Here is a 27,662-nt window from a genome sequence, read left to right as displayed (position 1 = left end):
CTAGTGATGGCGCGTCGGATTCCTGTTCCACCACTTTCTATAACATTTCTCTTCCCCTCGGGGCTCCAGGAAATCTGGTTGAAGGAAGCCTATTGCTGCTCAAGTTGCATGACAATGATCTGAACCCTGGCAGAGGGGTAATCTGCACTAGGACCCTGGCTTTGTTACACCTGATACCTGTTAGCCTGCTTTAAATGCTTCATACAGCCAGGGACCTAATGACCTGTGATCCCCATATTCATCACATTGAATTCAAAAGGTTCAATTTGATTCCAAATTCTTGTATTTGTAAGAATGATACACTGAATGAGTTAAATTACCTCCCTGCTACATCTTCCAGTACTGTCCTGCACCTCCCTGTGCTCGGTTAGTTCCAGCCATATCAGACATGGTGTCACAATACAATTCAGCACCCCGCCCTCCCCCCCCCACCAAGCCCCATCCACATTTCCTGCTACCTCAGCTAGTATTAAATTCCACCCATGATCATTGATAAGTTTGTTAAAGCATTAAATATGTCAGTTGATGCTTTTGAACAACTTTATTTCAAAATCCTGCATTAAAACATGCTTTTTTAGAAGTGCATTCCATGAACTGATTTTGTTTACGGATTTTTCTCTAATTTACAGAGTTACATCTTCTTCATCTGTTGGAACCAGTTTTAAAAAAGCACTTAATAGGCCATCAAAAGGATTCAATCCATCCAAAACCTAATACTTCCAATTGCATTTGAAATGAACATTCACCTTGAGAAGCCAGTTTACAAAACAAAAGCAATCTACTCAAACAATGAAAACAGAAACAGCTTGGTATATACACAAAAGCAAACCCTAGGCACCTGTTTTGCCAGTGTGAGGACTATCCTGTTTCTATTATGCCATCAAGTAACAGTACAGTGATCCACATTAACTATGTATAAACCCTGTGTGTGCTTACTTTCTGAGAGGCATATTCCTGTTAACAATCAAGTCTACTTTTATAAATTCATAAATAATTAATTACAACATTTAAAAGACATTTGTACAGGTGCATGGATAGGAAAGGTGCATGGAGATATAGGCCAAATACAAGCAAATGGGACTAGTTTAGTTTAGGGTTGGCATGGATGAGTTGGGCTGAAGGTCTTGTTTCCTTGCATAGGCTTTATGACTCTAATTTAAATAAGAGAAGTCATTTCACAGAAAAATATCTTGTATTTTTTTTGCACCTTTATATAATGTTCAAAGGTGTTCGTAAAGCACTATCAAACAAAATTTGATGTTGATGTGTAAAACATTAGAATAGATGACCAAAAACTCGGTTGAAGAGGTAGCTTTTAAGGAACATCATAAAGGAGAAAAGAGACATAGAGAGGCAAAGAGGTTTAGAGATAGAATTCTCTCGTGCTTGAGGCCTTGGCTGCCTAAGGCACAACCACCAATGGTGAAATAATCAGCAGTGTTTACACCAAAACTGGAGTAATGCAGATATCTTGGAGAAGGGGTTTATGGAGATGGAAAGCATAACTTGAAGGTTGCAAAAGTAATTTGAAAACAGGGATGAGAATTTTAAAGATAGGAATCTTAAATTTCTGCAAGAATACAGTTGTGAGAGTTACTTTGACGGCAGTGTCCTTTTTTTAAGAAGAAGCTGTCTTGAAACTTCAAGTACAGGGATCTATGGTTTTAAAAAAAAACTTCACCTCATCAAAGTCAGAATCAGTTGTCCAACTATGGTAAATGCCTCTGACCAAAAGGATTTTTTAAAATATATATCACCTGAATAAAAATAAATTAGTAGAATTCTGGGGGGAAAAGGGAAACATGAAAAAAATATAATGAATGTATGATGGAATAAAACTCACCTCATAATGATCTCCTGGACATAAGCGAGCAAAACCGATCAAACCTAGAAATTCACAGAGGAAAGGTAGTTGATATTCAAAGTAAAAGGCAGTTTAATAACATTAATGCTGGATTCACCAACATGAAATCAGCACTCACAACAAGATGACAAACTTAGATGTCCATAGCAACCTTGGTGATGTTTGGATATTCTTAAATGATTCGTAGCTAATGAAATTACTTTCAAAGGCTATATCTGTAGCTGTGTAGAAAATTTGCGCATGGCAATGTCCCATAAATGAAAAGAGGTGTGTGACTGGATAATCTTTGCACTTTACTGATATTGATTGAGGTACGAGAAAGACCTCCTAACACTTTGCGGAATTAGATCTTTTATATCTCATTAAGAGATAAGGTAGAGCCTGATTATACTTCCTCTGAAAAGGCAGCATATATGGTTTTCTGATTCAGAGACAAGAGTACTACCTCAGAACCAAAGCTAACATAAAGTTACCATTAGTATTTAAATGTCTTTTCCTAACAAATTTGAAAAATTGGTTAATCACCCTTCGCACAAAAATAATATGGCAATTTAGGAAAGAACAAAGTGCCATTACTGAGTTACTGTCTCTTTCAATTGCAAATTAGAGCTTTAAACTTGGTCTTAGTGTCCAAGGATACTATTGGGCAGAATTACATCTCCTAAATAGTAGCCAGCATGTCTCTTGGAAGTTACCTTGTGTGAGAAAGTCAGGTGACAATGGGGGATTCGCTTGGCTGCGATGCTACTCACAATGGGAAGGTTTGTTAGCACAGTCTGCTCGTGCTGTTGGAAAGGTTTTACACTGATTTGGCAGGGGATGGGCACAGAACAGATGTAAAGTTGGAGGCAAGGCCCAAACAGACATAGAAGGAATACCTAGACAGTCCAGTAAGACGAGAAGAAACGGGCAGGATAAGATACATAGGAGGTTTGGAAAGGTAAATTGTATCTATTTTAAAACAAGGAGCTTGAGTGGTGAGGTAGATGAACTTAGAGCATTGATCAGCATGTGGGAATATAATATTGTTGCACTCACTGAGACATGTTTGAACAGGACTGGCAGCTCAACATTCCAGGGTATAGAAATTTCAGGTGCAATAGCAGGGGAGAAACAGAGGTGGGGCATTGCATTACTGATAAAGGAAACCATCACTGCAGTAAGGAGGGAGGACATTGTAGAAAGGTCTTCAAACAAACCATCTGGATAAAGCTTATAAATAAGGGGTGACTACTTGCTGGGATTATAGTACAGGTTTCCCAACAATCAGGGGGAGATAGAGGAGCAGGTATGTAAGCAAATCACTGAAAGGTGTGAGAGAAATGGTTAAAATTGGAATGTACTTAAATTTTCCTAACCTTAACTGGGATTGCCTTAGTGTGAAAGGATCAGACAGGGTGGAATTTTTAAAGTACATCCAGGTGAGCTTTTTGTGCTGGTACTTAGATAGTCCTGCTAGAGATGGGGCAGTGCTTGACCTAATGCTCAGGTATGATGCTGCTTAAGTGGTTGAAGTTTCAGTGGGTGAGTATTTTGGGGATAGTGACCATAACTCAGTAAGTTTCAAAGTCATTATGGAAAGCGATAAGGATAGTACAGAAATTGTGTCCATTTTGGGGGAAGGCCAATTTCAATATTATTAGACAGGATCAGGCAAACATAGAAGCAAGGAGCTGCTCCCAGTCTAAGTGTACATTTGGAACGTGGGGGTCTTCTAAAAGTAGTACAATGAGAATTCAGGACCAATGTGTTCCTCTGAGACTGAAGGGCAGAGGCAGCAGGTTCAAAGAACCCTGGATGTCAAGGGAATTCACGAGTTTTGTAAAGAAAAAGAAGAAAACATATGTCAGGTACAGTGCATTAAAAGCTGGGGAGCCCCTTCAAAAGAATAGAGAGTGTAGGAAGTTGGTTTAAAAGGAAATTAGGAGGGCAAAGAGAAGCCACAAAGTATCTTTGGCAGATCATAGAATCCCTACAGTGTGGAAGCAGGCCATTTGGCCCATTGAGTCCACACCGATCCTCCAAAGAGTAACCAACCCAGACCCACCCGTCTATCCTATACCTGTAACCCTGCACTTCCCATGGCTAATCCATCTAGCCTGAATATCCATGGCCACTATGGGCAATTTAGCATGACCAATCCAGCTAACCTGCACATCTTTGGACTGGGAGGAAACCAGAGCAGACACAGGGAGAATGTGCAAACTCCACACAGGCAGTCACCAGAGGGTAGAATCAAACCCCAGCCCCTGGTGCTGTGAGGCAGCAGTGCTAACCACTGAACCACCATGCTACCCCAAAAAGAGAGCAAGAAAAATCACAAGGTTTTGTAGAAATAAATTAAGAGTAAAAAGACTACCAAGGCAAGGGTGGGTCCTATTAGAGACCAAAGGGGCAACGTGTGTGTTCAGCCAGTGGAGGTGGGTGAGGTCTTAAATGAATACTTCTCATCTGTATTCATAGACGAGAAAGAGATTTTAGCCAGGGATTTCATTTGGATGGTGATGTTCTAGAACATGTTAAGATGGTGTTGTTGATACTGAGGAGGGTGGACTCAGGCTATAGTCTGATATTTCTCAGTCGGTAAGTTAGGCAGAGGAATGACAGATAGAATGTAATCCCGATAATTGTGAGGTGATGCAATTTGGGAGGTCTAATAAGGGAAGGGCATACACAATGAATAGCAGGTCTCTAGGGAGTACTGAGGAACAAAAAGGACCTTGGTGTACATAGATCCCTGAAGGTGTCAGTACAGTAGAGAGGCCCAGAGGTAGAGAGGTGAAGAAGGCATACAGGATGCTTGCCTTCATTAACCACGGCATAAAATATTATGCAAGAAAGACTTGTCACAACTTTATCAAACATGGGTTAGGCCACAAATGGAATATTGTGTACAGTTCTGGTCTCTACATTCTCAGAAGGCCACATGGAACCTTGTCAAAGACTTTACCAAAGTTCATGTAAACCACACTGGAGAGGGTACAGATGCAATTCACCAGGATGTTACTTGGGTTAGAAAGACACAGTTAAGAGATGAGACAACACAGCGTGGAGCAGCGGGCCAGGCAGCATCAGAGGAGCAGGAAAGTTGACGTTTTGGGTCGGGACCCTTCTTCAGAAATGGGGAGGAGAAGGGAGATGGGAAATAAATAGAGAGAGGAGGGGCGGGGCTGGGGAAGGTAGGTGAGATGGTGATAGGTCCGTTTATTGGTATAAACATGGTGGGTTGAAGGGCTATATGACTCTAGTATAGAGTGATGCATGAAGTATGGTTAAATGGATGAGGTGTGAAAGAACACCAAATGCCTGTAAATCCATATCTCAACTTTTGGAGAGGTTGTTGTACCCTAGAAGATAAATGCTTTTGAACAGACTCGAGGTCTACACTTATACTGACAGCTTTATTTCTGTTAATTACACTGCACTGAATACTAGCTCCCTAGAGTTAGACAACCAATATACACCCAATTACCTCTTAAGTAATATATCCATCACCTATTCCTTCATCCCATTCGATTGCAAGCATCCCTTCAGACTGTATTACATGAAAACAAGATGGGGTTGCGGTAATGTCATCGGACTAGTAATTCATGCTTCAGGCTAAAGTACTGGCAACATGGGTTTAAACACCACCATAGCTGATGATAAAATTTGAGTTCAATATAAATTTGGAACAAACAAAATCGTGAACATGTAAGTACTGTCAATTGTTTTAAAAACCCATCTGGTTCATTAATGTCCTTTAGAAAAGGAATCTTCCATTTTTATCTGGTCTGGTCTACATGTGACTCCAAACCCACAACAATGTAGTTGACTCTTAACTCTGGGCATTTAGAGATGGGCAATGAATGCTGGCCCAGACAGCAAGGCCAAAATCCCATGAACAAATAGAAAACTGACACTTCACAGTTGCTGTGTGGGAAGAATTGCTCCAGATAAGGCTAATAGAGGCAAGTTGCCACCACACTTTGCTGACATACCTGGGTTGACAGGAAGACTATCTGTTTTCCTCAAGATCACAAAAGGAAACCATAGCACTAGACCTTGTAGCATGGTCTGAAATTGACATCTGGGACAGTGCCATTTCCTGGTCTGAAGGAATGCTCAGCAATGCCTCAAAAAGGTAATTGACCTTCTGCACTGCCACCATCTTCTCTCCACTCCCTCCCTCACACACACACCAACTCTTATTGTACACACCTCCCACCAACAGTCATAGTCTATCACTCCCACTACTGCCTGCAACATCTTTCCTCAAAGGCTCTCATCCACCTCATTCCTCCAGATTACTGACTCTGCATGCCCTCTGCAAGGCTTACTCACTCACTCAGGACAACTCCATCACCACTAACAGCTGTGCTTGCCAATTTAATCTTTCTCAAACTCTGCCCTTGTCTCGTTCCGGGAGAAAATAGCTCACAATAGGGTAGAGTGGTCCACAACTGGTTATTGGATGTCTGATATTTGTCTGTTCACCCCTGATGAGAATATTTGTCTCAGAAGGAGAGCATGGTGACTGTTTATGGAGTAATGCCAAAACCTCCATACCCCAGCAACCAACTAAGATTTATTGTCAAGTGCTGAGATACTTCCATTACCACCATTGCGAATGTGAATTCTTAACAAAGCTAAGCTTCTACCCCTGTTATTACTTCTTGTCTTCTGTAATAGAATAGCATCCACACTGCCTCTCCAGCCAACACCATCATCTCCACATTTGAGGAAGAAGACACAGATGCCTCAGAGGAAGCACTAGCAAGACTGTCTCCTGCACCTTCTTCAGCTCAGTTCCTGACTTCTTGGAGGATATTTTAGCCAGAATAGAGTTGGGAACAGAGGTTTATAAAACCATGAAGGGCATAGATAAGGTGAATAGCGAAGGTCTTTTCCCTAGAGTGAGGGAAATCCAAAAGTACAGGGTATAGTTTTAAGGCGAGAGGGAAAAGACATAAAAGGGACTGGAGGGGCAAGATTTTCATGCTGAGGTGGGTGCATATAGGAAGTGGTAGATGCAAGTACAGTTACAACATTTAAACAGTTACATGAATAGGAAAGATTTAGAGGGATATGGGCCAAAAGCAGGCAAATGGGACTAGTTTAGTTTGGAATGCCTGGTCAGCATGTATGAGTTGGACTGAAGGTTCTGTTTCCATGCCGTATGACTCTATGATTCTATATCTGCAGTTGGCTGGGGAAGATAAGCCCCAGGTCACTGGCACTCAGAGGGTAGGTGGAAACCAAGCACATGCTCAGTCCAGGTAGGAGAGGACCGCATTGCCTTGACCATGAATAATTCATTAAAATGCAAAAATAGGCACAGAAACAGCAGGCGGGTTTATTGGAGACACTCAGCAAACTGGATCAAATGTTCGAGAAGTCTACCAACTCTATCTGTATTGTACTGGTTCTGGCATGCACGCATCTGGTTTCCTCCATGAGATGTTGGCAATTGCCAAGGGCAAGGCCAGAAAACCAGTGTCTGCCGGACATGCACACAGACCTACAGTCCATCACTCCAACCATTGGTGCTCAGAACCAATAGCAATGCATAAGGGGAGGAAGGAGTTTCACCTCATTCCAGGCACCCTTGCCTAACAAGGAAACAGGGTGGCACCAATGGGCACCATGCCAAAGGTCTCCAAACCCCAGCAGTCCCTTTTGAGGACTTGGCATTGATGCTCAGTCCCTTCACTTTCCCTGTGACCCTCAATGTGTAGATGTTTAAGCCAAGAAAGATGCAATAGGAAAGATACACGCAGGGATATCTGAGCCCTTTAACCACAAGTACCCCTGGAGCTACCTGCCCAAAACTCCAAAGTCACCATGCTCCACCAAAGGGCAGACTCTCTCTACCTCATCTGCAGACCCTGGGATTGCACCTAGATGTAGTGGGAGTAACAGGATAAAGAAAACATGAGAGGGAATACAGTTGGTACAGGTGAAATTTCATTGAAAGTAGAATGACACATCTGTTAAGATATGTTTACTTTTCATCATCAGTGGTATGATCAACTGATTCCTGACTGCAGCGACAAGACTGAAGGTGGAGAGGCTCACCATTTTTAGCACCTCAAAATACCATTACCAAATCTGAGGGTTAGTTATATATTCCATAGAGCCCATAAAAACACAAAACTTTGTCATTATTGAAGGTTCCATCAGTTTGTAATCTTAACTTTTAGCAACAAGAAAAGTGAAGCAGGAAAAATCTGGTAAGATTCATTTGGAGTTGGAATTAAACAAGGAGTACTGGCCTCTGCAGCATCAAACACTTAGAGTCAATGAATGATGACTTTACTCAACTCAGTTCCATAGAAATCCATTGCCAAAGAAGTCCTGTCTATTCATCTATGACACAAAAAAGATGTCCATCGCAACACAATGTCCACCCACAGGGCATAAAATTATAATTATGAGTTCATATTCTACTCCACTGTCTTTGTGAAAAAACAGTCAGAATTAAAATTTATTCAAGTTATATTGTATTCAAATCAAATATAGGTACCTTTCATTCTGATGTGAAATTCCCCAAGTAGCACTTCTAACGTTCTCTCAATTGCGCACATATCCTATTGAACAATAAAGAATGCAATGATTTGATAATATCGATGAAAGAATAGTTCTAAGTATATGTAATTAAAACTCTCTGTTCTGAATTTGCAACATCAAACTTTAGCACAATTTAAAAGTTGGGATTTATATAGATCAGCCAGTTATTTTCCACGTTTTTGTGACTCATAGAGGTGTTCTGAAATGAGAAATGTTTTATTAGCTTTATCAAATCTGTTCAGAGCTGTGTTCTCTGTGAATAATGCTTCAGTAAAAGATCATTCATTAAATCTATTCTTTCACAATCAATACATGAAGCCTAGCTATTAACATATAGCACTCCTCTACAGAACAGATGCTAAAAACTTCAACTTTCAGCAAAACAATTGTCATTTGTTATGCAGAAACGCATTTTTAATTCAGTGGCCCATGCTTGTAAAACTAAATGTAGTCCCTCCTTAACCATTTTCTGTGTTTTAAAATGAAAGTTTTCTGGGTCAGGTGAGTTACTGTATAGCAGATCTCTATGAGAAAGAAAACAGTTATTACAGTAAAAATTAAAAGCTAATTGTTGGAACCAAACTTAATTGGCTGTTATAGTGCACAGGCCTAAAAAAATACAATGTGGTTAGCAGCTGGGACATTTCTGGGTTCATTTTATGTTTCCCATTCAGTTCAATACACTAAACAAAAATCAATAAGGCCTGTTAAATGGCACAGGGTTTGTGATTCTCCTTCTGCTTCTACTTCAGTTATTTTGGCATCACAGACTTATATCTGTATTCAGCCAACGTTTATACAGTTAGCACTAGTTAAACCAGGCATGATCTGCTGAGATGGCAATCTTAATAATGAAAACCTATTAAATGGAACAAATCTAAAGATGGGTCTTGAAACTTACAAGTGATGAGGTTGTGAGTACTTCCTTTTGCAATTTATTCCATTGTGGAATTGTTCTTGTAAAGAAAGATTGTTGATAGTCCCTCTGACCTGACTAACCCCTCAGTCCAACTACTGGCCCCAACTAATCACTGACCTGACCTGACAACCTGCATCTGACCCATAAAACCTTCCCACTGAACAAACCCCTATTCAGGGCCCTCTTGTGTTGCAACAGGTAGTGTCCTTGCCCCTAGATAAGAGAGGGCTGGATTCAAGTCCCATCTGCTCCAGGGGTGTGTAATAACATCTCCGAATAGGTTAATTAGAAAAGAAGGTTTAAAAGAAGAACAATTCCGTCAGGACTAAACAGCAATGCTGATCTGAGTAGATAAACCACCAACCAACAATCCCACCCTTGACAAGACCCAGCTACACCCTGGGCCTGACCCAATCTGACTCTCTATCCCATTATCAACCTTCTAACTCAATGCAACTAACATCCCTGAAGGGATGTGTTTAACCCTTTATTTACTCTTAGACCAGGTGGGGCTCAGGTCTCTGTTCAAATGTTACTTCATGTATATTTGAAAGATATACACTCCAAGAAAATGGCATACAGCTCAAACCTTTATTATAAAAACAGAGGTTTTAAACCATTTTTATAGATAACAAGCTTCGAATCAACTATTCCTACAGATAATAATTTACAATCAAAATTTTACACACTTACCCATATCTCTACCTGACCATGTTCACACAATTTACACTTCATGTTAGTTCACATGACCATATTATCATCATGTTCAAATTAATCCAGATAAATATATTACCCAATCATATCCAAACCAATACACGTGATTGTATTTTCCAATCATATGTTCGTATCCTAGCCTATTTTTGTTTAAATAAAACCTATACTGTTTACTTATCCAACATCAGTCCATGACCCAACTCTCTCTCACACTGCTACTCTCCTGACCTGGCCTGACTTCTCATTTACCCACACATTCACTCAGTCACCCAACCATGCACCTGCTCACACCCACTCCTCCAGCTACATATCAACTCATTCACTCACCCTCTTCACCCACTCACCTATCCACATACACATTCGCCCACTCACTCATAACCTAAATGCAGCAGCAGGTGTCACAGAAATTGATTGCTTTATTGTCAGGTGTACCAAAATACAGTGAAAAGTTTTGTGTATGAGCAGTACAGGCAGATCACAGCAAGAAAGGATGTACAGATCAAAATGTCTTAGAGGCATACAGGTTATATTGCAGGTTACATTATTTGAGCCTAGAGTCCATTCAACAGTCTGATAATGGCCAGAAAGAAGCTGTTCCTGAGCCTGCTCATGTGTGTGTTCAGCCTTCTGTATCTTCTGCCTGACCCAAGGGGTTGTAGGAGGTCACTACCAGGATGCAATGGGTCTTTGATGATATTGGCTGCCTTTCCACAGCAGCGAGCTGTGTAAATAGAGTCCATGGATGGAAGGTTGGCTTCTGTGATGGTTTGGGCTTTGCACACCACCTTCTATAGTTCTTACGGTCCTGCGCAGAGCAGTTGCCATACCAGGCCATTATGCACCCAGACACAATGCTTTCAATGGTGCATCTGTAGGAGTTGGTGAGGGACCTTATGGATATGCCAAATTTCCTGAGCTGCCTGAGGAAGAAGAGGCGTTGTTGTGCCTTCTTTACTGTCGCATTTACGTGGGAAGACCAGGACAGGTCGTCGGTTATTGTTACTCCAAGGAACTTGAAGCTTTTCACTATCTCACCCTCACTTCTGTTGATGTAGATGGGGGTGTGTTCTCGTCCTTTCTTTCTGAAGTCGATGGTCAGTTCTTTATTTTTGCTGACATTGAGAGACAGATTGTTTTCATTGCACCACGTCACCAAGCCCTCTATCTCCCTTTCTGAAGAAGGGTCTAGGCCTGAAACATCAGCCTTCCTGCTCCTCTGATGCTGCTTGGCCTGCTGTGTTCATCCAGCTCTACACCTTGTTACCTCTATCTCCCTTCTGTATTTTGACTCATCTTTGTTAGATATTTGTCCCACTACAGAGGTGTCATCAGCAAATTTGTAGATGGCATTTGTTAGGAACTTGGTAACACAGTCGTGGGTGTACAGGGAGTACTGCAGGGGGCTGAGGACACATCCTCGGGGGGCTCCAGTGTTGAGTGTTACTGTGGAGGAGGCGCAGTTACCTATCCTCACTGATTGCAGCCTATGGGTCAGAAAGCTAAGGATCCAGTTGCAGAGGGCGGAGCTGAGACCAAGGTCACGCAGTTTTGAGTGAAATGGAGTGTGTTCTCTCTTCAGTCATCTTGTGTTCGTCAGTCGTCTCCTTGGATGTCCCTGCTTACTCATCACTGCTTCATCTGAGATTAGAAGTTCTGGCTGAAAATGGGTGGTACTTTGGGTTGGAGAAAATTTCATAGACAGTGTCAGTGTGCCCAACATTGCTGTAGACTGGAAGATCTAGGCCAAAGATAGTAGGAACTGCAGATGCTGGAGAAAATCTGAAGAAGGGTCTAGGCCCAAAACGTCAGCCTTCCTGCTCCTCTGATGCTGCTTGGCCTGCTGTGTTCATCCAGCTCTACACCTTGTTATCTCAGATCTAGGCCAAATTTGTTTTCTGTCCTTCACTGTACTGGTTAAAATGCTCTCTATTGCTTTCTTATTTGGTCCCATACATGTAGTTCTTACTTAAAATGACTAAAATGCTCATGAATATTGCATCAATGAATATTGACATTGCCTTCAGAAAGTAATATGTTTAAAATTCAAAACATAATTAAAATTTGCTACATTTCTAACAATGGCTCTGAGAGCCTTTGTATTTGAGATAATCAATTATTTTATTAGTGACCTTAGGGTTAAATCATTGAAATGTCTCAGGATATCAATATGCTCGTCATCAGAATTTTGATATTAATACTTAACACAATGAACAAACAAATAAGCCATTTTATGCTTTGATGCATACAAAGCTGATTTTAAGATTTCCCAAAATTGTATGAAAAAAGATGGTAAACTGGAATTTTAAAAATTATCCTATACGCCAAAAATTTAATCTAGTTTTAATCTGCCAAATAAGTAGAAAAATCAGAGCCTATTTTTGCCAATTTCAGAGCTGTCAAATAAAATCCAAAATAAGTAAATCAAGAACAAAGATGGAATACCAAACACAAAGATGGAATACCTCTGTACATTCCTTGTAATTTCTGTTAATCTCGAGCAATGTTTCCCTTGATCCTTTGGTAGAAGGACACACAGTGTAAGCTTGCTTCATGTTGCTTGCGCCATTACGTAGCTGCCATTGGATGAAGTAGGATTCATATAGTTCTTCTATCTGGGTGATAGTTGATTATAAAAGAATATGAAAGAATAAAGAATATGAATGGCAGTTCTTAAAAGTGAAACTCCATAAAGTCTTCTTTCTACAGCAATAGACATTTCTACAAACCTTAAATCATTTTTTTCCATTTTCCAAAATAGAGAAGTAGGGAAAACAAAAACATACAGCACAGAAGCACACCATTCAGCCCATTATTTAATTTCTTGATTCACAGGATTTGGGCATTACTGAGAATTCCAGGATTTATTGTCCGTTCTTAGTTGCCTGTGAGAACGTGGTGGACAGTCACCTTCATGAACTGTTGCAGTCCATGTAATGAGGATAGAGTCACAATACAGTTAGGGCAGGAATTCTGGGATTTTGACCCGTGGCAGTGAAGGAATGGCAATATAGTTTCAAATCAGGACGGTGTGTCACTTGAATGGGAATCTGTGGAGACGGGGCATCCTTATTTATTTGGTGCCTTTTTTCATCTACAAGGTAGAGGGTGTGCTTGTGGAAGTTGTTAGTTTGGTGAGTTGCTGGAATTTATCTTCCAGATTGTATACACTGTTGCTATAGTGGACGGACTGAATGCTTAAGGGGTCACCGAAGTTCAGGATGTTCTCAAGATTCCTGAGTGTTATTTCTGCAGTCATCCGAGCAAGGGGAGAATATTTAATCACAACACTGACTTCTTCCATTTGAATTATGGAGAGGCTTTGGGGCTTCAGGAGGAGGGTTATGCACAACAGAATTCTCACCATCAGACTTGCTCTTATAACCACTGTATTAATATGCTCTTCCAGTTAAGTCCCTAGTCAGTGGTAACTCTCAGACTGCTGATGGTGAGAGATTCAGCAAGCATTCGCAAAGGGTATTTGATTGGGTTTTCTGTTATTGGAGATGGTTATTGCCTGGCTTCAGCAATGGCATGAACATCATTTGCCACTTGTCAGCCCAAGCCTGAACGTTGTCCAGGTTTTGTTGGATGTGGTCACAGCGTGCTTCCAAGTCTGTGGAATTGTGAATGAAACTGACTACTATCATTAGCAAACATTTCCACTTTTAAAAAAGTTATTTCATAGAATGTGGGTGTCACTTGCTAGGTCAGCATTTATTGCATATCGCTAATTGCTCTTGAGAAGTTGCTGGTAAGCTTCTTGAGCTGATACAGTTAATCTGATGTAGATACATCCATCACGCAATCAGGAATAGTGTTCCAAAATTTTGACTCAGTAGCAATGAAAGAACAGCTGAATAGGTCCAAATCAGGATGGAATGTGGATTGAAGAGGTTCCTGCAGGTAGTGGTGTTCCCATGCAGTCATTTCGTTTCTCCTCCCAGGATTTAAAAAGGTGCTATTACGGGAGCTTTAGTGAGTTGGTACACTACCATCTTGTAGATGGTGCACACTGCTACCACTGTGCATCAGTGGCAGGGGGGCTGAATGTTTAAGGTGATGACTGGGTTGCCAATTAGTGAGCTGCTTTCTTCTGGACTGTGCCAAATTTTATATGTGTTGTTGGAACTGAATTCATCCAGGTAAAAGCAAAGTATTTCAGAAGATGTTTTTGTAGATGGTGCACAGGCTTTGAGGAGTTAGAATTCCCGGTTTCTGACTCACTCTTGTAGCAATAGTTTTTATATGCTAGTGCAGTATAGTTTCAATGGGTGTTCAGCAGCGGAGGAAGAGTCATTGAATACATTTTAAGGCAGAGGTAAATATATTCTAACAAGGACACAAAAGTTACCAAAGATAAAAATATCTTTGGGGGCATATCAAATAAAAACCGAAAGAACTACGGATGCTGTAAATCAGGAACAAAGAAAATGTCGCTGGAAAAGCTCAGCAGGTCTGGCAGCATCTGTTCTGAGGAAGGGTCACCAGACCTGAAACGTTAACTCTGTTTTTTCCTTCACAAATGCTGCCAGACCTGCTGAGCTTCTCCAGCAACTTTTTGTTGTTGTTGTTGTTGGGAGCATATCATTTTTTCCTGCTTCTTGTTATTATTATCTTATGGCAACTGCTCCTGAAGATCTTAAACAATTAGAAACTGTGAAGTATAACTATTTGTTGACATATGAAATAATAATTTTCCTAGTTGTACTTTGGTATGGATGATGTTAATTTTATTGTCTCACTGAAGGAGAGAGTACTCAGGTCCTTATAGTGATTATTTTTATAACAGGATGGTTTACTTTGCCATTTCAGAAAAAGTCACTCCTGCTCTAGTTGTAATTTCACCACTGGGGAAAAGGTCTCTATTATGAATATCCTAGTCAGAAAATACTGTTCTGGAATGATCTTGTAAATCACTGAGAAAATTTCAGACTCAACTTATAGATGGAAGATGTCTTTATACTGGGATAGATTTCACTTTAATTATATAAACTCCATTGTAAAGGTCATGCTCAAACAGAAACTTGCTGCCACGGTTTCCATGGCAATAGTCTGACAGTACAGGCTGTTCCTGGATATTATGGAAAATTAGTCCAGCAAAATATTTCAATGTGTCATGCAGCAGTGATTTTAGGCAGGGTAGTAAAAAAAGAATCACAGATTTTAGATTTATTGTGTGACCAATAGAACAAAGGTTACATGGCTTGATGTAAGAAACACTGTACATTATGCTTAAAACCTGAAGTTTGTGACTGCTTTCCAAGTGCTTGTACAACAAAGTTTATTACTTTCCCACAGTTCAAAAATCTGCACTTCATGCAATGAACTCAAATGGCTTCATAATTTATTAAGTTAAACATATCGCCCTCAACACATTATTATCGCAGTGAAAAATGCATGAGGAACAGCAATGAGGAAAAAGTCAAATGGTTATCTGAGACAACTACTTTTATTATCCATCCAACACCAATTGAAATGCTCCCTTTTGAAGAGAAAAAGATAAGCTTTGATTTGGTTAATTATAGGCTGCAAATCCTTACCTTGCTGATGTGAAACTCCAGTTTCCTGATGTATCTCTCAGTGGTCCGCATTTGCTGAAAAGCATCATATTGATGAATGACCAAAAGTAATCTACACAAATTGTCTCAAATTTAATGTTATAATGCCACCTTCAAAACTCACCATTAACAATTTAAACTGCTGGACAGCTGTTTCTTGCCTTTTTCTCTATTATTTGCCATTATAGAACACATCACAGATTGCTGAAAAGTGGAGGCGGGGAATGCCCACGGATTCCTTAATGTAACTTTCAACCAGGCTTCTAAATTGATGAACAGTACATCCAGCTATTACAAGCACGAGGCTGTAATATAATCAACTCATGGTCGTACGGGAATTGTAAGATTCACTTGCAATATTCAGGCAAAGTGTAACAAAACAGTGCTCAAAAACAAAAAATTGGGACGATTGTAGATACTCGGGACAGAATTCATTGGCCTTGCAAATTACAGGATTAGTGAAGGGGAACATTTAGTCAGGAGGTGTGGGGAGTGGAAATGGCAGATAGGGCCACTACTACCTCTCACCTGTGCCTTGATTATGTCCATGGCAGAGAGGGCACCGTGCCACCAATTGAGGCCATCAACTGGACAATGAATACCCATTCTGCTGCCTCTGGTACTAACCCAATAGTGGGCAAGGGGCTTACCTTGTGAGTTTGCTTGCGGGCTGCCAGGAGTCTCAAAGGCATTCAGTGCCTGATCAAGGGAACAGGCATCAAGAAAGGGGGCATCGGCTTCTGCTTGTGTTGCATCCACCACCACTCCCCCAAAACATTTCTCTTACAACTGCCCCACCACCATCACTCCTCTGTAGCGTGTGATTCAATGATAACACAAGGGTGTCTTGAATAGGTGTCATACTGGCAGGTGTCATCCAGTGATTCTGCCAGACTCTGATTGCTGGCAGCTCTCGCAGAATTCTATCCCAATGGTCCCTGATCTCAGTGAAGGCCTATCCCTGTCCTATTAAGTATCTAAGTGACACTTAATCCGGTGGGTCTTCCCATAGGCTAATGGGTGAGACATCCTGTCCCATCCTTGTTTCTAGATGCATGACTATATTGTAGCACCTTGCCTCTACACAATGATGGATACAACTTTAATAATATGAAAATATGGAAAACATGGTTGGTTAGTTGGTTTGCATATGACACCAAGATTGGTGGTATAATGGACAGGCGAAGAAGGTTATCCATGATTGCAAAGAGATTTTGATTGTTTGGGTCAATGGGCAGATGGAATTTAAATTGAATAAATGCGAGGGCTTCAGGCAGTGTTGTAGAACAGAGAGATCTGGGGGTTCAGGTACATAATTCTTTGAAATTTGCATCACATATAAATAGGGTGGTTAAGAAGATGTTTAGCATGCTTGCCTTCATTGCTCAGTCCTTTGAAAATAGGAGTTGGGCCATTATGTTGAGGATGTACAGGATATTGCTGTGGCCTCTGCTGGAGTACTGTATCCAGTTCTGGTCACCCTGCTACAGGAAGGATTTTATTAAGCTGGAGAGGGTTCAGAAGAAATTTGACAGAATGTTGCTGGGAATGGAGGGTTTGATCTATAAAGAGAGACTGGATAGGCTGGGACTTTTTTCACTGGAGCATAGGAGGTTGAGAGGCGACCTAATAGAGGTTTATAAAATAATGAGGTATATAGATAAGGTGAATGGCAGGTGTCTTTTGCCTAGCGTGGGGATTTCAAGACTAGGGAGCATATTTTTAAAGTGAGAAGAGAAAGATTTTAAAAAGGCGTGAGAAGCTTTTTTAGTTTCTACAGAGTGTTCATGTGTGGAATGAACTTCCAGAGGAAGTGGTAGATGTAGGTACAGTTACAACATTTAAAAGACATTTGGATAAGTACATGAATAATAAATGTTTGGAGGGATATAGGCCAAGCACAGGCAGGTGGAACTAGTTTAGCTTAGTGTAATGGTTGGCATGGACTGGTTGGACCGAAGGGTCCATTTTCGTGCTGTATGACTGTATGACTCTAAGACTATATAAAATTTTTATTGTAAACGGTCATTCTCAAGCAGAAACCTGTGGCCATGGTGTCCGTGTTATTAAACAAGGTATTCTGTTTACAATTTTCAGGCTGTGACCAATCTGACGAATGCTCAGAAAAGGGCCCAAAATGCTGGTTCCACAAAAATACTGCAGGACGCTGCTCAAACCTGTCCAGGGTTGACTTCGTTCACCCTTCCAGGCCAAGCTTACTGTGCACTTTGAGTTGAATTTCCAACTCACAGCTTGCCAGAATCCATTCAAATAAAGTCAGAATTTGAGAATAGTGCAGAACTTTTGGAGCCAACTCCAGACAGACTGAGCACCCACCTCTCCAGTGTTGTGCCCAATTCAGCTAGAAATGTAAAATGCCTTTTCATATATATTAAATTCATGCTTACCTTATCTAGGTCATATAGAAAAGCCTGCAATATAAGGAATATCTATTAGTATTATCTTTCCTTGAAGGAACAATCATCATTCATTTCATATAACAAAGACACTTGTGATAATGCATTAATGGATTTTCTTGCAAAGTGCTACAGACTTGTAAGTCAAGCACAATGAAGTAAAGAGATTTATTTGAAAAAATTCCTACTCTTCCACATAATATAATCTTCCTGATGCACTACAATGACCTAAAAACGGTGTATAAGGAAGATCTTAGTAGAGGACAGGCCAGTGGGGAGATTGGAAGATTCAAGGATTCAATTCCTGAAGTGGAACCTAAAACAAAATCAGCCAGTGGTGGCATGAAAGGGGGGTAGTGTATAAGTGGACAGAAAATAACAAAGCCTGAGGAAAATAGGCCTGGATTTTATAGGGTGATTGCTTGGACAATCCCGTTTAAAAGAGTCGGGAGTGTGAGTCCACCCTCAATCCCTTTGTCGGTGCCACTGTTCATGATAACCTGACCAAAGACATATGCAATATTACAGCAGTGAAGAAGTGCAACCGTAAGCTACCTCCCTTGCTCCACAGCCACATAAACTGAACATTAATTTTACTATTTTTGTACCTACCAGTCTGGAGTTCCTTTTCATGTCTTTCTGCTGCATGTTTAGTAAATCCAATTCATTTTGATTCATTTCGAGATATTCACTGCAATAAAATGAAACAGTGGTCAACTCTCAAAAACCTAATACTAAAGGTTGTTCCAGAGAAATCTGGCTCCTGTAAGAGCTTCAATCTATCCCTACTCAAACACCACATTGAGAATGGATGGCTGAATTTGCACTGGGGCAAATTAAACTTTACTACGGCTGTATATCAAAAGGCTCATGTCACATCTCTGAAGTTCAAACAGAATTTTAGTTGTGCTTCATTTGCTACTGTTATAACCATTTGATCTGAGAAGGAGTATCCACTGGTCAAAATGGCTATGGCTCAGTTGGTATTCTCACTTTTAGCCAAAAGATTTATGATTTGATTTGATTTGATTTAATTTATTGTTGTCATATATATCTAAGTACAGTGAAAAGTTTTGTTTTGTGAGCAGTATAGGCAGATCATAACAAACAAGGATGGTACAGATCATAGGGTGTTTAGACAGAGCAAGGCATATAGGGTTACAACTGCACAGGAGGTGCACAAAAGCAAGGTCAACATGAGATTTAAAATTAGACAGGTCCAATCAGCAGTCTAATAAGGGCAGGGAAGAAGCTGTTCTTGAACGTGTTGGTGTGCATCTTGAAGCTTCTGTATCTCATGCCTGATAGAACAAGTTGGAAGAGAGTATTAGCAGGGTGGGAGGGGTCTTTGATGATCTTGGCAGCTTTTCCGAAGCAACGAGCTATGTAAATGGAGTCCATGGATGGGAGGTTGGCTTCCGTGATGGTCTGGGCTGTGCACACAACTTTCTGCATTTTCTTACGGTCCTGAGCAGAGCAGTTGCCATACAAAGCCTTTATGCACCCAGATAGTATGTTTTATATGGTGCATTTGTAAAAGTTAGTGAGGGTCCTTATGGACACACCAAATTTTGTTAGCCTTCTGAGGAAGAAGAAACATTGTTGTGCCTTCTTAACCATCACATCAACATGGGAAGTCCAGGACAGACTGTTAGTCATCATCACTCCTAGGAGTTTGGCATTCTCGACCCTGGTTCAGTTCAGTTGATATAGATCGGGGCATGTCCTCCTCCTCTCTTCCTGAAGTCAATGATCAGTTCTTTTGTTTTGCTGACATTGAGAGATTGTTATCATTGCACCACGTCGCTAAGCATTCAATATCCTTCCTGCATTCTGAAATCCAGCCTACAATAATGGTATGGTCACCAAACTTGTAGATGGCGTTCGTATGAAATTTGGCTACATAGTCGTGAGTGTACTGGAAATACAGTAGGGGGCTGACTGTGCATCCTCGCAGTGAATTCCCACTCCAGAAACAAAACCTAAGGGCCCGATCTTCCCATAGCTTGTTATTTTTGTTGAATTTCATGGAGGATTTCTCTCAGCAAGTCTTAATGAGTTTTCTATACAACCATCCCAAACCCCACCTACCTAGGCCCTATGGCACCCTCCCATCCACTGTTAGCCCAATTCTCCCACTCTCCATAGCCAGACATACTTGCCACTGCCAGCATGCCAGGTGCCATATTTAACAGGCATTTGTTCACCCAATCAAGCGCTGGCACCCTGGAGCCGACCTGCACGGTTATAGATATTCACCTTGGGCACGGCAGATGTACGAAACTTGTAACTCCCCGTCCATTGCAAACAGGAGGTCCTGCTGGAGAGGGTGGTGTGTAGAGAGGACGTCCTCTTCCCTCAAGAGCAGAAGAGGAGGCCACAACACCAGATCATGCCAGCCCGGTTTGAGGTCACTATCCAGGTCAGTGCACTGTCCACAGTTTGACGAAATGCCTAATAATGCAGGAAGAAGGTCAATGACCTACTCCTCAGACCAAGGTCCATGCTCTACCACTCTCACTATTGCATGCAACATCTTCCCTCACTTTTTCACACAAAAACCCCCTTCACTACTTCACTCCTTGCTTGCTGTCTGCACCAACTCACTCAACAGGACACCTTACCAAACTCACCCCACCTGCATCAGCACTAACACCTGTACCATATACTTACACCTTATTCACTCCCAGCCTTCTTTCAATTACAGGTAAAAACAGCCCATAATAGGGTGAAAAAAGTCTGGAAGAGAGATGGAGTAATGGATATGTGTCTCCTCAGACTCTACAAGAAGAGGATCTTAGCCTTGGAAGGCAAAGACTGGGACCGCCCTTGTGGAAATGCTGAAACTTCCATGACCTGGCAACCAAGTAAAAAGCGTTGTTCATTGTTGTGCTACCCTCCCATTATCTGCACAGTGAATTTATTAAGATGCTACAATACTCTCTTGGTCAGTACATTTTCTCTCACTTGTCTCCTGTAGACCCTGGCAGGATGAGCACAGTGGCCACAGTGAAGAGGGTCATCCCCTCCTCTACTTCTGATGAACGCAGCATGGATATCCCAGAGGAAGCACCTGTCAGGCTGACTCTGGCACCCCACCCCCACCAACTCAGATACTGGCATCTTTGTGGGTATGTTATTGAAATTACAATTGGTCGCATCTGCTTGTGCTACTTTCCTGGTGAAATGCCCCAGGTCCTGGTACTTCTCGGACTGCGGATACTCGGCACCTGCTCAGCCCCAAACAGAATAGGACACCATGGTGCTTGCAATTAGGGACTTCAGACACATGCACAAGCAAACACAGGACCAGCAGGCAGGTACATCAGGGCCACAGAGCAATCTGACACGAAAGCTATGGGACTGCAGCAATGTGATTGGCATCCTCCTGTCTCAGGCATGTGAGCATCTGGCAGTTCCCATGGAGAGCCACGTCCAGTATTCTCAGAATCTGCTGGATAGGTGAACAGAGCAGCACTCTGTCACTCTAGCCATTGGTACTCAGCATCAACAACAAAATGTGGCCAGAAACCCCAAGGCCAGAAAAGCTAGGCCCAAACCAGAATGGACCAGCTTTGAGTAGCCAAGCCTGATTGCACTTTCAGGACAGGTCAAGCACAAAGCATCCGCACAAGACGAAGGCAGGCAAGGACAAGCACGGACTTGCCCTGGAACACGAGGCTGGTTTGTGTATTGGAGTATGGCGAGCCTTTCAGATGCCATGACCTTGACCTGAAAGGTCAATTGGTTGAGGGCCAGAGAACATTCTGGAAGGATGCAGCAGGGAGGGATAAGAAGGTACACTTAGCAGTTATTCATTGGCTGTCCAGCCTTCATCAAGTTCATAAGACCCCCCTGATTACACAGCCTAGCCAAGTTCAATTGCACAAGTAATACCTGGTCCTATTCTGTAGCTCGTAGTAGTTTAGATAAGGATTGTGCAAAGACTTAATGTTGTGAGTTAATGGTAGAGTAATTAATGTAAGAACATAGAACAGAACAGCACAGGAACAGGCCCTTCTGCCCACTATGTCTTTGCCAACTATCATACCAATCTAAACTAATTCCACCTGCCTGCACAGGATCCATATCTCTCTATTCCCTACCTCTTTATGTGTCTGTCTAAATACCTCTTAAATGTTGCTATTGTATTTGCTTCTACCACCTCCCCCTGGCGGTGGGTTCCAGGCACCTACACCCTCTATGTAAAAAAATCTTGCCTCGCAATCTCCTTCAAACTTTCCTCCTCTCACCTTAAACCAAGGCCCCCTAGTATTTGACATTTCCACCCTGGGAAAAAGATTCTGACTATCCACCATATCTATGCTTCTCATAATTTTAAAGACTTCTTTCAGGTTGCCCATCAGCCTCTGCTTTAGCGAAAACAATTCAAATTTGTCTAACCTCTCCATATAGCTAATTCACTCTAATCCAGGGAACATCCTGGTACACCTCTTCTGCACCCTTTCCAAAGTCTCCACATGCTTCCTATAGTGTGTGACCAGAACTGCACTCAGTACTCCAAATGTGGCCTAACTAAAGTTGTATACAGCTGCAACATGACTTGCCAACTTTTATACTCAACATCCTGACTGATGTAAGCAAGCATGCTGTACACCTTCTTTATCACCCATCCGCATGTGTTGCCACTTTCAGGGAGCTATGGACTTGCATCCCAACATCCCGCTGTATATCAATTTTTCTAACAGTCCCACCATTTACTATATACTTTTCTTTGGCATTTGACCTTTAAAAATGCATCACCTCACACTTAGCTGGATTAAACTCCACCTGCCATTTCCGCTCAATTTTCCATCGATATGATCTATATCCTGTTGTATTCTTTGACAAACATCCTCACTATCCAAAACTTTACTGATTTTCATGTAATCAGCAAACCTACCAATCAGACCATCTACATTTTCATACAAATCATATATGTACATTACAAACAACAGAGGTCCCAGCATTGATTCTTGTGGAACCCCATTGGGCATAGACCAGCAAAGGAGGCCACAACACCAAAGCATGCCAACCTGGTCTGAAGTCACTACCCAGGGCAGTATAGTGTCCAGTCTGATGAAATATCTAACAGTACAGGAAGAAAGGCAATGGCCTACTCCTCCTATCAAAGTCCATGCTCTACCACTTTCGCTTTTGCATACAATCTTCCTTCATATTGCTCGCTCAATTTAAGTAGTACATCCCCACTGCCTCTAATTCAATCAACATATTATTCATCTTAGAATCACAGCATCTCTATAGTGTCGAAGCAGGCCATTTGGCCCATCGAATCCACACAGACCCTCTGATGAGCATCCCTTCCAGTCTTGCCCCCCTACCCCCGCCAACTCCCTTCCCCACCCCAGACACACACACACACACACACACACACACACTGTCCCTGTAACCCTGCATCTCCCATGTTTAATCCACTTAGCCTGCACATCCCTGGATACAATGGGCAATTTAGCATGGCAGTCCTACCTAACTTGCACATCTTTGGTCTGTGGGAGGAAACCCATGCAGACTCAGGGACGATGTGCAAACTCCACACAGATGATCACCCGAGAGTGGAATTGAACCCAGGTCAGTGTGCTGTGAGGCAGCAATACTAACCACGGAGCTACCATGCCATAAAAAATGATCCTATATTTCAAATTAGCGCTATGCTAGCTTTGCTCGCAATCGTTGACATAATGAGTACCACTAAAAGGCTGAAAAGAGCCTGAAACACTGGTGATAGTTGGGATAGAACCACAATACTGTACCAGTGTGCCTCCTGGCTTGTGATAGTCGTGTGACCACTGCCATGAAGCACAGGCAACTGTCTTACAGCCAGCTTTGTAAAAGCACAGCACAAGGAAGAATGTCGTTCTGTGAACTTGCAGCAATTGTCATGTATGACATCTGAAGTGACCATTATAAGGGCTTTCACTTATTTAACCAAACAACAGTACAGCATTGATATCTGCCTATTGTTGAAGGGAGTAAGTTGAACTTTGCATTGTTCTGTTATGTCACAGTACAATTTATACAGGTTCTCACTTCAAGCCTTTCCGTAACGATTTGCAGATTTTCTCCACTCGTTTAGGCTGCGGCTCCAAACTGTTGGAGTTCTTTTGTGAAGTGGCGTGCTTCCTTGTAGATTTTATTGAGGGCAGTCTTGACCTTGGAGAACTTCTGCTGACAGAAGAAACTCTGCAAAAGAAAATTGTAGCATTGTTAATCCATTTGAAATGAAAAAGATATCTTTGAGTGTCTCAATAGAAAAGCAAAATATTGCAGATGCTGGAGAATCTGAAATAGAAATAAAAAGTGTTGGGAAACTCAAAGTCTGGCAGCATCTGATTTAAGTTATTATCTCTAATTTTAGTTATTAGCTTTGAATGTCTGTTAGTTGTCACAACATAACGTTCCATGCACAAGACTGTTATGTTAACAATACATATGTCAACAAAATAACTGTATTACTGTATTTTGTTTTGAAGAAAATAATCCACGTGCTTCAACCAGTGTTAACCTTTATTTATATATCCTATGGACTTGTTAAGTTTAACATGAAGATACAAGTTAAATTAATAATGGATACATGGCATTGTCTGATTTTAATTTCTCCTAATTAAGCAATATGGGTAATCAAAGTGCCATTTGATCTTCTCTGTTGTATTAAGGATAAAGTATGCATGGAGTGCTGCACTGATTTTTAGATGTAATGTTTAACTGAAGTCCTTCATTCTCTCAAGTAGACATAAAAAAATCCCATAACACTATTTGAAGATGACCTGACCATCCTCAGCATCCTGGCTAAAACTCAAAAATAAATGAGCTTGATCATTATCACATGCTATTCATAAAATTTTGCTAAATACAAATTGGCTTCCACATTCCAATAGTGAATACTGGCTATAAAATACTTTTGAGACATCTGATGGTTTTAAAAGATGCTTTATGAACACAAGTCTTTCTTCACTGATTGTGGAATAGGGGTAAAAAACTTGATGATAACTTCATACATGGTGACAGCATAGCTTGCTTTTCATAGAATCCCTACAGTGTGGAAACAGCCCCTTCGGCCCAACAAGTCCACATCAACCCTAAGAGCATCCCACCCAGACCCATCCTGCTATAACCCACCTAATCTACACATCCCTGAACATTACAGGCAATTTAGCATGGCCAATCCACCAGCCGGCACATTTTTGGACTGTGGGGGGAAACCAAAGCAAACCCATGCAAACAACGGGAGAATGTGCAAACTCCATACAGACAGATAGTCATCCAAGGAGTGGAATTGAACCCAGGTCCCTGGTGCTGTGAGGCAGCAGTGCTAACCACTGAGCCACCATGCCTCCCATGGTGTTGTACTGATTTCCTCTAATGTTTATCTGTAAAATGTCAATTGTATAAAATGAATGTAATTTGTAAATTTGATATCTGATTAGAAACATATGCATATTTTAAACACTGGGAAAGGAATTTTAGAACTTGGAGGGTCGCAAAGTATATCATATACATGAATCTTTTCTTTGAGGACTGTATTATTTGTATAAATTTTGCAACACTAAGATTTTTTCATGGCATTCCAGAGGAATGCTTATTTCATGGGTTTCCTGGTCTATTGACGTGATTCTGCTGAAAAATATCCTCGTATCCTTGCGAAACATCCTTTTAGAAAATAAGTAACAGTAAACAGTCTTGTTTTTCAGAATTGAAACAGCCCTATAAGTTTGACTGTCCTTTGGCTGTTACATTTATCAATGCAATGTTACAATGATTTTGTCTCGAAGCCTCCAAGTAAATTGTTCGCCCATATCAAGAGTAATAATGTCTCACCCAGATTCATTTTAATTCACTAGATATATTTTGAATGCACAGCACTTGGAAGAATTGGAAAAGAAATGTTAATTTCTCCTTTTTTAAAAAAATCAGTGAAATATAAATACCATGATACTTCCAGTGGAAAATCATAGAATCGTAAAGTGTTTACAATGCAGAAGGAAGTCATTCAGTCTGTTGTGTCACTCTGGCCCTCTGAAGGAACCACTGCTCTGTCTTTAATCTGTAGCCTTGCAATTGATAGTGTACTTTTTCAGATAAGGATCTCATTCCCTTTTAAGTTGATGCTGAATCAGTATTTTATACAATGTTTTATAACTTCCTTGCTTTTGTCCTCCCTGTCCCAATTGCCACAGCTCAGGATGTCATATGCTTTATTAACCACTCGACCAACTTTTCCTGCCACTTTCAATGATTTATGTGCATTTATGCCAAACAATTTTAGAATTATACCCTTCAGTTCATTGTTGTTTTTCTGCATTATCTCTACCAAAATGAATCATTTCACACTCCTCTGCGTTAAATCTTATTTGTCTTTCACCCACTTTTTCCACTAATGTGCCTATGCCATTTTGAAATTCTTCATATCCTCCTCCTGGTTCACAATTCTTCCAAGTTTCATGTTTTCTGCAATTTTAAACTGGTGACCGGCACACTAAGATCTAGGTCATTGACATATATCAGAAAAAGCAGAGACTGTTACACCAAATCCTATAGAATTCCACTGCAAAAGTTTGTTCAGTGCAAAAATGATTCACCACTACACTACGTCATTCAGCCAGTTTTGTATCCATGTTGCTACTGTCCCTTTTCTTCCATGATCTGTAACATTGGTCACAAATCTGTTATGCAGTACATCATTAAATGCCACAACAATAGCACTATCCTCATAATCTCTTTTTGCTACCTTACCAGAAATCTTAATGATGTCAGTTAAAACTGTTTACCCATAACAAATACATACCGGCTTTCCTTAATTAACCTGCATGTGTCATTTCTACTTGGTTCCGCTCAACCGAAGTTGAACTGAACCATACATTGCTGGGATTATTTTACACTTTTTAAACAATGGTGCAACATTTGCAATTCTCCAGCTCTGTCACCACCCCTGTGACTAAGGAAGAATGGAAAATTATGCTCAGAGTCTCTGCAATTTCCTCTCTCACTTCTTTTAGTAGCATTGATGCAACTCATGCAGTTCTGGTGCCTTATCAGTTTAAAAACACAGTCTATCCCAGATCTCCCACTTATCAATGTTAAAACCTTCAAGTGTCTGAACTGCCATTTTTTTTCATCATGACCTGACAGTAAGTTTGTCTTTGGTAAAGAAAGATTCAAAGTATTTGAATTTAATAAATGTTAAGTATTTAGTGAGTCAGTCGTACCTTCATGCATAAACACATTGTATGGTCTTTAATAAAACTTTGCAGTTTGTGGTTGGAAAGAGAGATCTATAGGATTTAATATATAATTCCATTATATTTTGAGATTAGGTGGACAAAACAAAAATAAACAAAAGCTTTATTAATCGAACATAAAGTACAAGAGTAAAGGAGTAATGATAAAATTTGAATCACATGTTGGTTAGAGTACAAATATAGATCTCCTTTATGTACACCCTTTTTTGCAAAGAATATTAAAATTGTAAAAAGTCTATAACAAAGGTTTACCAGAATTATTTCAGAGATAGTAGGAACTGCAGATGCTGGAGAATCTGAGATAACAAGGTGTAGAGCTCGATGAACACAGCAGGCCAAGCAGCATCAGAGGAGCAGGAAGGCTGACGTTTCGGGCCTAGACCC

General features: G+C 40.9%; 1 protein-coding gene across 1 annotated transcript in view; it reads right to left on the bottom strand.

Moving 5' to 3' along the window:
* LOC109912681 (RIPOR family member 3-like) overlaps nucleotides 1-27,662 on the bottom strand; it is a 120,668-nt gene that overhangs the window by 86,696 nt on the left and 6,310 nt on the right. Inside the window, exons 3-9 of the mRNA XM_048608318.1 lie at nucleotides 24,070-24,222; nucleotides 18,634-18,712; nucleotides 18,013-18,036; nucleotides 15,587-15,640; nucleotides 12,509-12,658; nucleotides 8,370-8,433; nucleotides 1,844-1,887 (exon numbers count right to left, since the gene is read on the bottom strand). Coding sequence (XP_048464275.1) covers nucleotides 1,844-1,887; nucleotides 8,370-8,433; nucleotides 12,509-12,658; nucleotides 15,587-15,640; nucleotides 18,013-18,036; nucleotides 18,634-18,712; nucleotides 24,070-24,222 — 568 coding nt within the window. The remainder of the gene's footprint in view (nucleotides 1-1,843; nucleotides 1,888-8,369; nucleotides 8,434-12,508; nucleotides 12,659-15,586; nucleotides 15,641-18,012; nucleotides 18,037-18,633; nucleotides 18,713-24,069; nucleotides 24,223-27,662) is intronic.

This window comes from Rhincodon typus, chromosome 19, assembly GCF_021869965.1.
Source record: "Rhincodon typus isolate 14 chromosome 19, sRhiTyp1.1, whole genome shotgun sequence".
Taxonomy (NCBI): Eukaryota; Metazoa; Chordata; class Chondrichthyes; order Orectolobiformes; family Rhincodontidae; genus Rhincodon; species Rhincodon typus.
This window is presented reverse-complemented; position numbering and strand designations above follow the sequence as displayed.